The 16,601-nt window shown below is 47.3% G+C and overlaps 1 protein-coding gene across 3 annotated transcripts in view; it reads left to right on the top strand.

Annotated features, from left to right (window-relative positions):
* Positions 1–16,601, top strand: part of vwa5b2 (von Willebrand factor A domain containing 5B2) — a 135,375-nt gene that overhangs the window by 20,256 nt on the left and 98,518 nt on the right. For all 3 annotated transcript variants that reach the window (XM_085990062.1, XM_085990061.1, XM_085990063.1), the window contains exons 2-3: positions 1,115–1,293; positions 14,488–14,649. In XM_085990062.1, the coding sequence (XP_085846188.1) occupies positions 1,155–1,293; positions 14,488–14,649 (301 nt within the window). In that variant the 5' untranslated portion in view covers positions 1,115–1,154. The remainder of the gene's footprint in view (positions 1–1,114; positions 1,294–14,487; positions 14,650–16,601) is intronic.

Genomic DNA, 16,601 nt, shown 5'->3' with positions numbered 1-16,601 from the left:
GTAATTTGATGGAAACGGCGTTCGTTGCCATTTCGGACGAGGTCTTTGGTGGCCCCGCTGCTCTTTTGGACGATTCCAATGTTGGGGTCGCTAGAAATCAACAGACTCTGAGACTTTTGTTGCAGCAAAGGCAAAACGCGTGTTACTTTATTCACTCTCCATGAGGACTGAGAGTCTCAGCCTCGTTGCAGGGCTATGACGTCATCACGCTACCGACGCATGATGTCATCACGCTGCCGACGCTCTTAAAGGGACCCTGCCCCGATAACCCAACCAAGTACGTACATATAACAACATTGGCTATACATAGTGAATTGTGTTTAGGTACATATAACAACATTGGCTATACATTGTGAATTGTGTTATTGTCCCTATGTGGTCTCCGCCACAGGAGAAACAATTTAAATGTTATGTATTTCTGTATAACACAGCACTTTCAGAACTAGTAAATGTCTGTGCAAGCACTAAAGCACAGTATTACGTTAAAGATTCTAAGGATTTGTAAAACATGGTCTCCATGATACAAAATGGTGGTTACTACAATGGAGTGTCTAGCTGTATTGCGTTAGTGTGTTTGAGTAATGGGGATGAAGGAAACATTGAAAGGATTGATCATTTTTATTATACATCCAAAGTAATCTTATATTCCAAAGCAATTACATTTTCAATTAGCTTTCTCTATACTCTTGTCTTGGGAATGGTTCTAAAAGAAATGTGATGTTCGCTTTATCTATTCTGTTTAAGCCACAAGGGTCATAGGCCAGTGTTCACTGTACCACCACAGTAAGGACTATCTGCTTCAATGTCCATGTCCGCTTGTGTGACATCAAGAGAATCGAACAATAATATAAATAAGAATTGTGGCATGTTGGAGAATTTGGATTTTAGACATGGATAAAATAAAAAATAAATTTGTAGCATTTGACTTTTACTAGTAACCTGTCTAAACAACATTCACGGCAAGACTTTGTGACATCATTTACTCTCCAGAAAGATTTGATTATCATATACCAGTGACTAATCTAATTTTTGTTTTCATATGTCCTTCTACAGATATTTCTGATTTTATTCTGTGCTCACTCTGTGCTGAACTTTATGGGGTTATATGTTTCAGAATTGCCGTCTAAAAAGACTAAAGGCTGTGCCTGAACACAATGCCAGGCTTGTTAAACCAATCTACTTGGGCACCTCTCCCCTTGAAAGCTTCCTGCATCAAAGCCTGCACTAATGGTTACTCCCTCAGGGTATGCACACGCCTCACCTACACCAACCCAGAAACTGAACCAGTGGAAGGTAAGCAACTGAGCAACAAACACAAGTGGCAGAACAAAGAAGTACCGCAAATTATTTAGCACTGAGGAATGAAAAACTGTTGTGAAGGACTGGGGGCAGGAGTTCCCGTTAGGATGCACTTTTTTTCGGCGCAATTCACTCAAAATCGGCCAAACCAGAGCAAAAGATCAGGGAGTTTTAAGCGCAAATTATGTTCAATGCAGATTGAGTTTCCACAATCTTTTGTGCTAGTTTAAAACATACTGGCCCAAATTTGCGGTCGGAGGCTTCCCGGGCGGATGCCTCCAACTTGTAAAAAATCAATGATTTATCTGGTGGTCCGGGAGGTACGGAGACTCGCGCTCGTGGGCCTCTCTGGGTACCTGGAGGCCCACATATCCCAGGGGCACAGGCGGTTCGCAAGCGCCCCTGGGATCACGTGGGCAGGCCCAACCAATAAAAGAAGGGAATCCCCATTCATACTTATGGGAGTTCTATACTTACGGAATCCCCATAAGTATGAATGGGGATCACTTAAAAAATACATGAACACATGAAATAAATTTTTAAAAATTACATATTTAAAATTAATTAAAATGCCATTTAATTAAATATTTTAAACAGAAATTTAATTTAATTTTTTTTAATATGTTTTAACGGGGCTAAAAATAAGCTTACCTTATTGGACAGAGTTTTTTAATGTATAAATGAGTGATAAAATTTTATTTTTCTATTTTTTAAAACTCTTATGCTGGTAAAAGCAGGCTTTATGCCTACTTTTTCCAGGCATAAGAATTTCACGGGCATTCAGCGGGCGGAAGTTAGGCAAATAGCGCAACTCTCTGCCCACGGAGACCCTCTTCCCGGGGATGTGGAGGATCTGTTAAGATTCTTGACAGATCGCAAGTTCTGGGTTTTTGCGCATGAACTTCGCACCTCGTACGCACCCGTGGGGGTCACAAAATATGGCCCATTGCGGTAGAAGCTGGCCCCGCCTACAAAACTGGCCATGTCCCAGATCGAATTAATCGCCATGGCGAGTTTCCACTAATTGCACCCTTTGCAGGCCTTCGAGCAGGCGCTAAAAATTAAGCTTTTTTTAGGCACCTTTTAAAAGCTTTTAAATCTAATTTTTTTAATTTACTAAGAAACTGACTACTGTACACCAATATAACCATCAAATGGTTCTGTATAGTTTTTTAATTCATTTTCAGTTATTTAAAATCGGGTTACTCACAGGTGGTGGACGACACCGATTAAAAATGCTTATTTTTTGCGTTGAACCCATTTTCAGCTGTATGAATCAAACTGCACCAGGTTACCACTCTTAAATATATCAAGGAATATTTTTTAAAGCAACACTTTTTTTTATATATTACGTTCTAAAACACTGCCCGATTGCGATGTTTCATGGCAGATTTTACGTTCGGCGCTACGCAAATGAGTTTGAGCGGAAACTTGAGGAAATAAAAAACTAATTTCAAAACAAAACAATTTTGGGTGCAATTTGCACCCAGATTGCCGATTGCACCCAAAGCAGAAACTCTATCCCCAGTAGTTTTCTTTAGGCAGGCATGTAAACATTAAGGGGGATGGTACTGACCATGAGAATTCTACTCTGTGAGTTAATGGGAACCATTTTATCACATTTACAGAATGTGATAGTCAGGGACTACTACATTGTTTTTCCAAGTTTTTTTCAATTTCCGATCACTTCTTTTTGAGAGTGAATTAACTGGGGATATATTTTGCTCTTAGCAGCAAGAAAATGCATTCCCCTGTTACCGTGCATCCCAACATTGCCCACAACAAACACAGGGGCAAAGTGCTATTGAGACATCTGCTGATCAGAGTTAGTAAAATATGGGCAGCATATGGAATTAGGAAAACACGAAGGTATGGGCTCCCTTTGTGTGAAACCATAAGATACCAAAGCTGGAGCTACTCTAAGGTTAACTGGTGAAGGAACAGGTCCCATTTGCTTCTTAGCTTCTGCAAGTACCTGCTGCTGCCTCACCGTTAACTCTTTTTCCTTCACCGCCCCAGCCCCTGGCTAGGAATGACCCTGAGCTTGTCATCACGTACTCCCACCTGGACGGGTTTAACAATATGCGACCTTCAGAGTTAATATCTGCAAATATAGTGTCATCTCTAATGGAGCATGTATTCTGTATTGAACCACCACCTAAGAAAACAAGTAGTGGGTGAAATTAGTCTTTACTTTTGGCACAACACGATTATAATCTGTATAATAAAAGCACGTCCATCACAATTGAAAGTGTCACAGTTGCACGTGATTGGTTCAGGTATCATATTTATTCAAATGTAAGAAGTCACACAACACCAGGTTATAGTCCAACAGCTTTATTTGAAATCACAAGCTTTCGGAGCGCTGCTCCTTCGTCAGGTGAAGTGGAGAGATGCATATAGGCACAGCATATATAGTCAGAGAATACTGCCAGATGATTACAGGTAATCTTTCCAACTGCCCTTTATCACACCTCGGCAGAGAGATAATCACAGCAATCAAAGGTGTGAATGGTGTCCAAACAGGTCAATCAGGAAAACATTACATCAAAGAACAATGAGGTGGGGTCACAAGGGGTCAAATGTTGCAGATGCTGGGGTCTGTATGAAAAACAAAAAACAAACAAAAAACTTTTTTTGCTGGAAATCACAGTAGGTCCGGCCGCATCTGTGTAGAGAGAACAAACCAACGACGACTCGAGTCTGGAAGACTCTACGTCAGGTGGGGTTACATGTAGCGTGACTTGAACCCAAGATCCCGGTTGAGGCCGTCCTCATGAGTGCGGAACTTGGCTATCAGTTTCTGCTCGACGATTTTGCGTTGTTGTGTGTCTCGAAGGCCACTTCACCTGACGAAGGAGCAGCACTCCGAAAGCTTGTGATTTCAAATAAAGCTGTTGGACTATAACCTGGTGTTGTGTGACTTCTTACATTTGTCCACCCCAGTCCAACTCCGGCATCTCCACATCATGGCTACTATCGACACCACAAACTGCTGGCTCAAAGCAGAGAGGATCTCCAAGAAGATCGCGCATATCGACACAGACATCAAGTTTCTACAGAGATGCAAGAAAGCAGACAAGATCCCAAAAGGACTATAGATCATGAACCCACTCAAGTCGACTTACAACACAGACTACGCTGAGAGACTCTGCCGTCATACCTCTCGCACACTCCTCAACCATCTCGTACACCAGCTCTACAGCAGACGCCGCAACCTCGAAACCAAGATAGAGTCCATGTTCTCAGCCTGTGCTCAGGACACAGCAGACCAGCTACGAGACACTGCCAAACAGATGAGGCAACAGAACTATGCTGCCTACATGCACACCAAGAACAGGAAGCTTGAGAAACTCGGCATCACCACCAGCAGCAACCAAGCCTCCCCCGGTACCATGGTTGAAACCACAGGGAAGTCCATCGTCAACTTGTCCGACCACACCCTGCAACCAGACGAAATCGAAGTTCTCAGCTGAGGGCTCAATTTCTGCCCCACCACCAAAATGGACCCCATCGGTCTCGCGGCAGACACAGAGGAATTCATCAGGAGAATGAGGCTCCGGGAATTCTTCCACAAATCCCAAGATGTCAGCAGCGAACCCAATGAGACAATCAATGATCCGGAACAGCAGACAGAGGGATCCGCAGTGCAGCAACCGAAGAAGAAAGAGACAAATTGGACCCCTCCGGAGGGTCGCTGCCCTAAGCTTGACATGTATGCTCAAGCTGTCAGGAGATGCATCAACGCCAGATTCATCAGCCACACTCACAAGACAATCCAGAATGTCACCCGAGCACAACGCAACGCCATCCACGCTCTCAAAACCAACCGCAACATCGTCATCAAACCAGCAGACAAAGGAGGAGCCATCGTCATACAGAACAGAACGGACTATTGCAAAGAAGCATACCGACAACTGGACAACCAGGAACACTACAGACAGTTACCTGCAGATCCGACCAAAGAACACACCCGCCAACTCAACAGACTGATCAAGACCTTCGATCCAGACCTTCAAAGCATCCTACGCGCTCTCATCCCACGTACTCCCCGTGTGGGAGACTTCTACTGCCTCCCAAAGATACACAAAGCCACACACCCGGATGTCCTATCGTATCAGGCAATGGAACCTTGTGTGAGAACCTCTCTGGATACGTCGAGGGCATCCTGAAACCCATCGTACAGGGAACCCCCAGCTTCTGTCGCGACACTACAGACTTCTTACAGAAACTCAGCACCCATGGACCAGTTAAACCAGGAACACTGCTCGCCATGATGGACGTCTCGGCACTCTATACCAGTATCCCCCACGATGACGGCATCGCTGCGACAGCCTCAGTACTCAACACCAACAACAGCCAATCTCCAGACGCCATCCTACAACTCATCCGCTTCATCCTTGACCACAATGTCTTCACCTTTGACAATCAGTTCTTTACCCAAACACACGGAACAGCCATGGGGACCAAATTTGCACCAACATCTTCATGCACAAGTTCGAGCAAGACTTCTTCGCTGCACAGGACCGCCAACCAATGCTATACACCAGATACATCGACGACATTTTCTTCCTATGGACCCACGGCGAAGAATCACTGAAAAGACTACACGATAACATCAACAAGTTCCATCCCACCATCAAACTCACCATGGACTATTCCTCAGAATCGGTTTCATTCTTGGACACACGAATCTCCATCAAAGATGGACACCTCAGCACTTCACTCTACCGCAAGCCCACGGACAACCTCACGATGCTTCACTTCTCCAGCTTCCACCCTAACCACGTTAAAGAAGCCATCCCCTATGGACAAGCCCTGCGAATACACAGGATTTGCTCAGATGAGGAGGAACGCGATGGACACCTACAGACGCTGAAAGATGCCCTCGTAAGAATGGGATATGACGCTCGACTCGTCGATCGACAGTTCCGACGGGCCACAGCGAAAAATCGCATAGACCTCCTCAGAAGACAAACACAGGACACAACCAACAGAGTACTGTGGTAAACCACTTTTATCGTTACACTATAGTTATCACTGTTGTATTGTTATCACTGTTGTATCACGATACGAGGTCGCCTCTTGTCGCGCTGTTATACCTGGGCTGACCACCTCCGACTCCGCCCATGGCTCCACCTACCTGCCCAGGTATAAAGGTAGTCGACTGGCTGGTATTCCTCCTTGTTGGACCCGATCACCCACGAGGGTGGGCTCTGTTATTTAGTCAATAAAAACCTTTAGTTATGTTCCTAACTCGTCGCTTTTTATTGGACGAATTGATAGGTATATCAATTTTATTGACTAAATTTTAAAGATGTCTACTACTGGCCAGCCAGAAGCCCTCCCAGAAGCACAGCCACAGCAGCTTTCAGACACCGGGCTACACCAGCCACACCAGCCGGCTTGGCTGCAAGCCCTCAAACCACCGTACCTGGATCTAAACCCACAGGCAGCAAACTCAGCCCTCAACTTCAAACACTGGCTGGACTGCTTCGAATCCTACCTGGAAGAATCCGGCGCCCCGCAGAGATCCAAACTAAGACTTCTGAACGCCCAAGCGAGCCCGAGAGTATACGCACTCATCCAGGATACGACTACATACGAGGCCGCTATCAACCTACTGAAACAGCAGTACCGCAGCCCGGTAAATTACATGTACACCAGGCACCTCCTAAGATCCCGCCCGCAACAGCCAGGAGAGTCTGTAGCTGAATTTTTACGGGCGCTAAGAGCACTCGGCAGGAACTGTGACTTTAAAGCGGTGACGGCTGTTGAAAATACGGAAGATAATATCCGCGATGCCTTTGTGAAAGGCCTACGGTCCGACTACTCACGGCAAAGACTGCTTGAAGCTAAAGACCTCGACCTGGACAAAGCTGAAGCCCTCGCTCTCTCCCTGGAGGTGGCCCATCAGGACCAGGAGGCGTTTTCCAGGTACTGCTCGCGACCCTGGGACTCGGGCCCGACCCCTACCGCAATACCCTTCGCAGCGCCGCCCCCGGGACCTACCTCAGCATCGGCGTCCCGGACCCGACCGGGCCCGCCACCCCCGGTACCGGCTCCGACATCGGGCACCCGCGATCGGGCCGCCGGCTGCTTCTTTTGCGGCCAGGAGAAGCACCCGAGGTCGCGCTGCCCAGCCAGGAACTCTACCTGCGCAACCTGCAGGAAGAAAGGCCACTTCTCTAAGGCCTGCAGGAGCGGATCTTCAGAGGCCAGCAGTGCCTCATGCGAACTGTGGGGGCGGCCATCTTCTTTCACGGCAACTGAGGCCAGTATCCCCACACGTGAGTCATGGGGGCGGCCATCTTTGATCAAGGCAACCGACCCCAATAGTGCCTCATGTGAGTTATGGGGGCAGCCATCTTCTCCGCCATTTTGTCCTACCTCGTGGGAGACGCCATTTTACCCACCACGCCCGACTGCCACCGGGCCCCCGGACCCGACGACCGCCTCGCCCGCAGACGACAACGACTCGCTTACCTACACACTAGCCTCCGTCACTCTGGATCAAGCCCGCCCACACCACCTGTCCAAGTCGATGATGGACATCAAAGTAAACGGCCACGCCACGACCTGCCTGTTCGACAGCGGAAGCACGGAGAGCTTCATCCACCCAGACACGGTGAGCCACTACTCCCTCCCTGTCCTGCCAACGCGCAACCGAATCTCGATGGCATCGAGGTCCCACGCCACGGACATTAGCGGCTACTGTGCTGTGACCTTGTCGGTTAAGGGTACAGAGTATAAAAACTTTAAACTCCTCGTCCTCCCCCAGCTCTGCGCTGCCGTCCTACTAGGGCTGGACTTCCAATCCCACCTCCAAAGTGTAACCCTAGCATACGGTGGACCCCTCCCCCCACTCACAGTCGACAACCAGCGAAGGTTAAACCGCCCACCGCGTAACACCTGCAGCCTATCCACCCTCAAGGTGCCGCCACCTTCCCTGTTCGCTAACCTCACCCCCGACTGCAAACCCGTCGCTACCAAGAGCAGGCGGTACAGCGCTGGGGACAGAGCTTTCATTAGCTCTGAGGTGCAGCGTCTCCTGAAGGAGGGCATCATCGAGGGGAGCAACAGCCCCTGGCGTGCCCAGGTCGTGGTCGTTAAGACCGGCGATAAAAATCGCCTGGTCATCGACTACAGCCAGACCATAAACAGATACACCCAGCTGGACGCATACCCCCTTCCCCGCATATCTGACATGGTCAATCAGATTGCACAATACCGCGTATTCTCAACCATCGACCTTAAGTCGGCCTACCACCAACTCCCTATCCACCCCGAGGACCGCCAGTACACCGCCTTCGAGGCGAATGGGCGCCTATACCACTTCCTTAGGGTCCCCTTCGGTGTCACCAACGGGGTCTCGGTCTTCCAAAGGGAGATGGACCGGATGGTTGACCAGAACGGACTGCAGGCCACATTCCCCTACCTAGATAACGTCACCATCTGCGGCCGCGACCGGCAGGACCACGACGTGAATCTGGAGAAATTCCTCCGTACAGCCCAACGGCTGAACCTCACCTACAATAAGGAGAAATGTGTGTTTAACACCTCGCGCCTTGCCATCCTTGGCTGTGTAGTAGAGAACGGACTCATCGGCCCCGACCCCGAAAGAATGCGCCCCCTCATGGAGCTACCCCTCCCCCACTGCCCTAAGGCACTTAAGAGAACCCTGGGGCTCTTCGCCTACTATGCCCAATGGGTGCCCAATTATGCGGACAAAGCCAGACCCCTCATGAAGTCCACATCCTTCCCCCTTACGGAGGAAGCGTGCGCAGCCTTCTCCCTCATTAAAGGAGACATTGCCAAGGCCACTATGCACGCAGTGGATGAGTCCATCCCCTTCCAAGTCGAGAGCGATGCATCCGACTTCGCCCTAGCCGCCACCCTTAACCAGGAGGGGAGACCGGTGGCCTTCTTCTCAAGGACCCTACAGGGCCCTGAGATCCGACACTCGTCGGTCGAGAAGGAGGCCCAGGCGATTGTGGAGGCGGTACGACGCTGGAGGCACTACCTGGCAGGCAAACGATTTACCCTCCTTACCGACCAACGTTCGGTCGCTTTTATGTTTAATAACAAGCTGAGGGGCAAAATCAAGAATGACAAGATCTTGAGGTGGAGAATCGAGCTCTCCACCTACGATTATGATATCTTGTACCGGCCAGGTAAGCTGAACGAACCCCCCGATGCTCTGTCACGAATTACATGCGCCAGCGCGCAAAGTGATAGACTTCAGACCCTCCACAACGACCTCTGCCACCCCGGGGTCACCAGACTTTACCACTTCATTAAGGCCCGCAACCTGCCCTACTCCATCGAGGAGGTCAGGACCATAACCAGGAACTGCCAGACCTGTGCCGAGTGCAAACCGCACTTCTTTAGGCCAGACAGAGCAAGCCTGATCAAGGCCACCCGCCCCTTCGAGCGCCTGAGCATCGACTTTAAGGGGCCCCTCCCGTCCTCTGACCGTAATGTGTACTTCCTCAACATTGTTGATGAGTACTCCCGTTTCCCCTTTGCCTTCCCCTGCCCAGACATGACCAGTACCATGGTCATTAAATGCCTGAACGACCTCTTCGCCTTGTTCGGGTTCCCAAACTATATACATAGTGACCGGGGCTCCTCTTTCATGAGCGAGGAACTCCGTCAGTTCCTACTAGCGAGAGGTATTGCAGCAAGTAGGACCACCAGCTACAACCCCCGAGGGAACGGCCAGGTGGAAAGAGAGAACGCGACGGTATGGAAGGCCGTCCTCTTAGCCTTAAAGTCTAAGGGCCTCCCAACCTCCCGCTGGCAGGAAGTCCTCCCGACAGCGCTGCACTCCATCCGGTCACTACTTTGCACTGCCGTTAACGCCACCCCCCATGAACGAATGTTTGTTTTCCCCAGGAAGTCGACTACGGGAACCACTCTACCAACCTGGCTGACCTCTCCGGGGCCCGTCTTGCTGCGAAAGCACGTGAGGGCCCATAAAACAGACCCCCTGGTCGAGAGGGTGAACCTCCTGCACGCCAACCCCCAGTACGCCTACGTGGCTTACCCAGACGGGCGGGAGGACACTGCCTCTTGTCGCGCTGTTATACCTGGGCTGACCACCTCCGACTCCGCCCATGGCTCCACCTACCTGCCCAGGTATAAAGGTAGTCGACTGGCTGGTATTCCTCCTTGTTGGACCCGATCACCCACGAGGGTGGGCTCTGTTATTTAGTCAATAAAAACCTTTAGTTACGTTCCTAACTCGTCGCTTTTTATTGGACGAATTGATAGGTATATCAAGTACCCTTCGTCGTCCAGTACTTCCCCGGAGCGGAGAAACTACGCCATGTTCTTCACAGCCTTCAACATGTCATCGATGACGACAAACACCTCACTAAGGCCATCCCCACGCCTCCATTACTCGCCTTCAAACAGCCGCCTAACCTCAAACAGACCATCGTTCGCAGCAAATTACCCAGCCTTCAGGAGAACAGCGACCATGACACCACACAACCCTGCCATGGCAACCTCTGCAAGACATGCCAGATCATCAACACAGATACCATCATCACATGTGAGGACACCACCCACCAGGTACATGGTACATACTCATGTGACTCGGCCAACGTTGTCTACCTCATACGTTGCAGGAAAGGATGCCCCGGAGCATGGTACATCGGCAAAACCATGCAGACACTGTGACAATGGATGAACGGACACCACACAATAATTGCCAGGCAGGAGTGTTCCCTCCCAGTCGGGGAACACTTCAGCAGTCAAGGACATTCAACCTTCGATCTTCGGGTAAGCATTCTCCAAGGCGGCCTTCGAGACACATGACAACGCAAAATTGTAGAGCAGAAACTGATAGCCAAGTTCTGCACTCATGAGGATGGCCTCAACCGGGATCTTGGGTTCATGTCACACTACATGTAACCCCACCTGACGTAGAGTCATCCAGACTCGAGTCGTCATTGGTTTGTTCTCTCTACACAGATGCTGTGATTTCCAGCAAAAAAAATAGTTTTTTGTTTGTTTTTTGTTTTTCATACAGACCCCAGCATCTGCAACATTTGACCCCTTGTGACCCACCTCATTGTTCTTTGATGTAATGTTTTCCTGACTGACCTGTTTGGACACCATTCACACCTTTGATTGCTGTGATTATCTCTCTGCCGAGGTGTGATAAAGGGCAGTTAGAAAGATTACCTGTAATCATCTGGCAGTATTCTCTGACTATATATGCTGTGTCTATAGGCATCTCTCCACTTCACCTGACGAAGGAGCAGCGCTCCGAAAGCTTGTGATTTCAAATAAAGCTGTTGGACTATAACCTGGTGTTGTGTGACCTCTTACGTTTGTCCACCCCAGTCCAACACCGGCATTTCCACATCATATTTATTCAACAGGAGCAAATCGCAACAGAACAGATTGTCAGTTGACCTCAGGATGTGCTTATTTACATCATTTAAGTTTTGGCTTCAAGGGACAAGTCAGGCCAGGCCAGAGCAGACTTTGCTCCACTTCAGCAGCAGACAGCTTCCCTCCGCGCCATGCCTTTATTTCTATTAGGAAAGGCCTATCAAGACATAAACACGCACCATCATAATAACAAAATAAGGCAGTTTACTGTGAAACAAATACAGTATTCCTGTCATTATAAACAGAATATCCTCCAACTTCCTGTGAGAAATGCCATGGGGAAGATCTGCTAGTAATAAAATAAATGTAAGTCACTTGTCCACAGCCTCCACAAAGCGTTTCCTTTCATCTCATTCTTGCCTGGCACTTTTTCTTTTCCCCCTCCACCTCCCATCGCCAAGCCTTGCAAAGCCTGACTAATATTTAAAACAACAACAGCAACTTGTATTTATATAGCGCCTTTAACGTAGTAAAACATCCCAAGGCGTTTCACAGGGGTGTTTTAAGACCAAAAGAAATTGACACCGAGCCACATAAGGAGAAGTTAGGGTAGATGACCAAAAGCTTGGTCAAAGAGGTAGGTTTTAAGGAGCATTTTAAAGGAGGAAAGAGAGGTAGAGAGGCGGAGAGGTTTAGGGAGGGAATTCCAGAGCCTAGGGCCTTGGCAGCTGAAGGCACAGTCACCAATGGTTGAGCGATTATAATCAGGGATGCTCAAGCGGGCAGAATTGAAGGAGTGCAGATATCTCGGGGGGGGGGGTGAGGGGGTTGTGGGGCTGGAGGAGATTACAGAGATATGGAGGGGCGAGGCCATGGAGAGCTTTGAAACCAAGGATGAGAATTTTAAAATTGAGGCGTTGCTTAACCGGGAGCAAATGTAGGTCAGCGAGCACATTTAGAAGCTTTATAAAGGTTAAAACAATATGTATCCCCATATGCAGTAATTTATCTTTAAATGCACAGATTAAGTTTGTACCTGCTGGTTAGATTTTGTACATCCCTCCTTGTTAGTTGCTGGTGCAAGGCCAAAGCTGTGCTGGGGGCTTATGCTTACTATTCTAATGAGATGACCCACAAAATTAAACACAGCCCCCTCCAAGAAGCCAGCCATTTGCAGAACACATGTTACTAGCCTTGCAAAATGGAGCCTATAGTGATTTAGGCAACACAAACTGAGCCCAGTGGCAGACATAATAATAAACGTTTAGTGTTGGCTATTCCGGAAAATTAGCCAGCCTGAAAATTCTCCAATATGGCGATGTTGTCCTTTTTTATGCAACGGTTTTCCTCTTATTGTTTGTTTTGATTAGGAAAACTGAATTACAATAAGACTTGACAAAAATAATAATTTACTAATTTAGGGTGCAGAGGAGATTTACCAGAATGGTTCCAGGGATGGGGGATCTTAGCTCCAAGGACAGGTTGGAGAAGCTGGATTTGTTTTCATTGGATCAAAGGAGGTTGAGGGGTGATTTGATCGAGGTGTACAAGATTATGACATGTTTGGATAGGCTAGACGGGGAAAGGCTGTCCCACTAGTTGATGGTACAAGGACTAGGGGACACAGATTTAAGGTTTTGGGCAAGAGATACAGAGGGGACGTGAGGAAAAACTTTTTACGCAGCGAGTGGTGAGGACCTGGAATTCGCTGCCGATGGAAGTGGTGGAAGCGGAGACACTCAAACTTGCAGGGCTACGGGGATAGAGTGGGGGAATGGGACTGACTGGATTGCTCTACAGAGAGCTGGCGCAGCCTCGATGGGCTGAATGGCCTCCTTCTGTGCCATATGACTCTATGACTAATCATTGTAAAAATGGCCCTGAAGTTCTTCAAATTTTCCATTTGACTCTCACCTTAACTCTACTAGAAGTCTGGTGAAAACGACTAGAAAAATGGTGGAACCCAGTTGTACCAACCTTGTTCGGCCTTGAAAGTGGCAGAACCTTCGTCTGGTTCCTATAAAGCCAGTGATGGCAGGTGGATGGAGCTGGGGGCAGGGACTCCTTACGCTGGGATTTCATGCTTCCCTAGCTCAGAAGGGCCCTGGTGTAACACCGGAGGCTGGAACACCGAGATAGGCCTGTCAGGCTCCAGAAGTGCGCTCTATAAACGCAAGCCTTTTTCATTTTCAGGCCAGGGAAGCCTCTGCTTTTGTTATAAAAAAAATTGGTTCAGCCCCCTTACACTGAGCTGCTGAGGTGGAGGGGCGGGGGCGGAGGGGCGGGGGGTGTGGGCAGGTTCTCCATGGTGGGCAGGTGCTGAATTATTTGGCCATGTGAGGGAAGCGGGTGCGGGAGATGCACCCATCGTAGCACAGGCACCTACTGGCCCCATGCCCTCCCGGTGATCCCACGGATTCCAATGGGATCAGCGCTGGAGAGCACTGATGGGTGTGATCCTGGCATAACTGCTTGGATTGCAAACCACAGATCAATGTGTCCAATATAATTAAATTTAAATCTCATAAAAATTCACTAGAGAATACTGTAACTACATTAGCTTTATGCCCATTTGTAGGAAGTTTTTTTTTCCAGACCTTTGCCTCCTGTTAAATGGTCCCTTTTGATCTATTTTCCCATGTTTGTGGTTCAGAGACCTGCATGAATAGCTCTCGAGCGCTTCCTCTGTATGAGCAGCTCCCCTGTCTCTCTGTGTGCAGCTAACAGAATTTTCTAAATATTGATTTGTGCTGTTAAAATTAATCCATGAACCTTTATTCCATGAACATAATTCTTAACATATACATTAGAATTTTTAAAAAAGCTTAGTCCTTTTTCTAGGTCTGTTTGTTTACCTGTTGGAGGAGTCAGAGACGGTGGTTGCATTTGAAGCCTCGACAGCCGGAAGATTGGTAACAATTCAGATAAAGAATCGGGGAAGAACAGAAGACTGCTGTTTTGACTGCTGTAGCCATGCCAACCTGGCTCTACAGTGTAACAACGGTAAATCATGGCGGCAGATTACATTCCAATTATAATCTCATCTGATGGCTTCTGTAAAGAATCCTGGGGCCACTAAACTAATTCAAAGTTTGTATAATACGGTGCTTATTTTTGCACTTTGATAATTGAGTTGAATCTTTTGAGTGCTATTTTTTCAGCATTCTGAATACCTGAATGGGTTTTACGGTGTCAGAACTAGTTCAAGGCATGTCCAATAAATCTCTTATACTATACAGTATAGTTTCTTAATAGGAAGAATTCCAAGCGAAGAAGAACACTCTCTTTATGAACTTAGTCCTCTTTGGCAAATAACATTTCAAAGTATGTGTGTACAACTACATTCCCCATCTCAAACAGTAGATTTCCATTGGGTTAGAGTTTAAATTTTGCCCACTGAAATTATTAGAGGAATAGCTTGAGGTTACGGAAGTCCACTGCTCAATTGATCTTGGATACAAATGATTATTAATTAAAACATTTGCATGTATTAATCTAGTAATGGATCAGTTGCAGATATGGCAATAAACCAGAAAAGAAAACACACCACTCCAGTCTAAAATACATAATTAATCAGTGCTTTAGCAAAATACTCCCCTTAACAGTCTGAATAAACCACAACCTGCACTTACTTTGGCCTCAAGTGTTGTCTGATTTGAATGGATCTGTACTAAATCTAAAAGGTGCAATTGCTCAACTGTTTCTCATCTGCCGAATCTGACACCTATATAACTTGGACCATATATATTAACAGGAGGAGAAGGAGGCTATTTGGCCCATTGCGTCTGTGCAGGCTCTTTGCTAAAACAATCCAAAACTAATCCCACTGACCCATGATCTCCCCAGGGCCATGTATCTCCTTCTGCTTCAAATGCTTCAGGTGGCAAAGCATTCCATGTTCCAACAACCCATTGTGTAAAGAAATTTCTCCTAACCTCTGCCCTGACTCTCTTAGTTTTTTTTTCCTAGTGACAGTTTTAAATTGATGACCCCTCATCAATGGCTCCCCACCCAGAGGAAATAGTCTTTCCCTATTCACTCCATCAAAGCCATTCAAAATGTATATAACTTCTATTAAATCTCCTCTTAGCCTTCTCTGCCCCGATGGTAATAGTCCCAGTATCTTGAGTCTCTCCTCATAACCATAGTTTCCAAACCCTGGTATCATTCTTGTGAATCTATGCCATACACGCTCTATGTCTTAATATCCTTTCTATAACTACACACAATACTCTAAATGTGGCGTAACCAATGTTTGGTACACATTGATCATTACTTCTTTACTCAGTTCTGGCTCATATGGGAACAGTTCTTCCTGAGTGAATTTTCATACTCTTCAAGTTGAAGTACATTACTATTTCAGGAAAGAAGTGGTAGTTTGGCCCTATCCTTGAAAGCTCACACAACACAACCCCTGCCCAACATTCAAACCACATCCCAAGAGGAAGATCCCGAGGGGCACAGGAGAGGGAAAATAAATCAATAGCACCTTCCTACCTGATCGTTGACAAGCGCAGCAATTCCAACCAGCAAGACTACCGGTAATGTAGGCAAGAGTCCTTATCTCACCCCGCCCAATTAAACCCCTGGGACCAAAATTGAACAAATTGCCACAAACCTTAAATATACATTCCCCTGGTCTATGCACAACAAGCACCATGCAACAAAAATATAAAATGGCGTGGGTTGGTAAACTTTTGGAAAAACTATTTTTTTTAAAAGAGCAAGAAGACAATTTTTTCACCCCGTAACAGTATTGACTAATAGCACAAGTGAAACGCGAGCTCCTTCTACAACACCCAAATAATATGCCTTAATCCACAAAAGGACACCGCACTCACCACCAATGGGCTATTGCCATTTCCCACACCAGTCATTTTTTTTTTAAGCTCTGAGGAAGACTATCAATTTGTGCCAACATTATTGGTGCTTTTGTGTTGTGCCCTTCAGGAACT

Source organism: Somniosus microcephalus, chromosome 6, assembly GCF_052327205.1.
Source record: "Somniosus microcephalus isolate GS21.2 chromosome 6, FLI_Smic_1.0, whole genome shotgun sequence".
Lineage (NCBI taxonomy): Eukaryota > Metazoa > Chordata > Chondrichthyes > Squaliformes > Somniosidae > Somniosus > Somniosus microcephalus.
The sequence above is the reverse complement of the archived record's forward strand: the minus strand, read 5'-3'. Positions and strand labels throughout refer to the sequence as shown.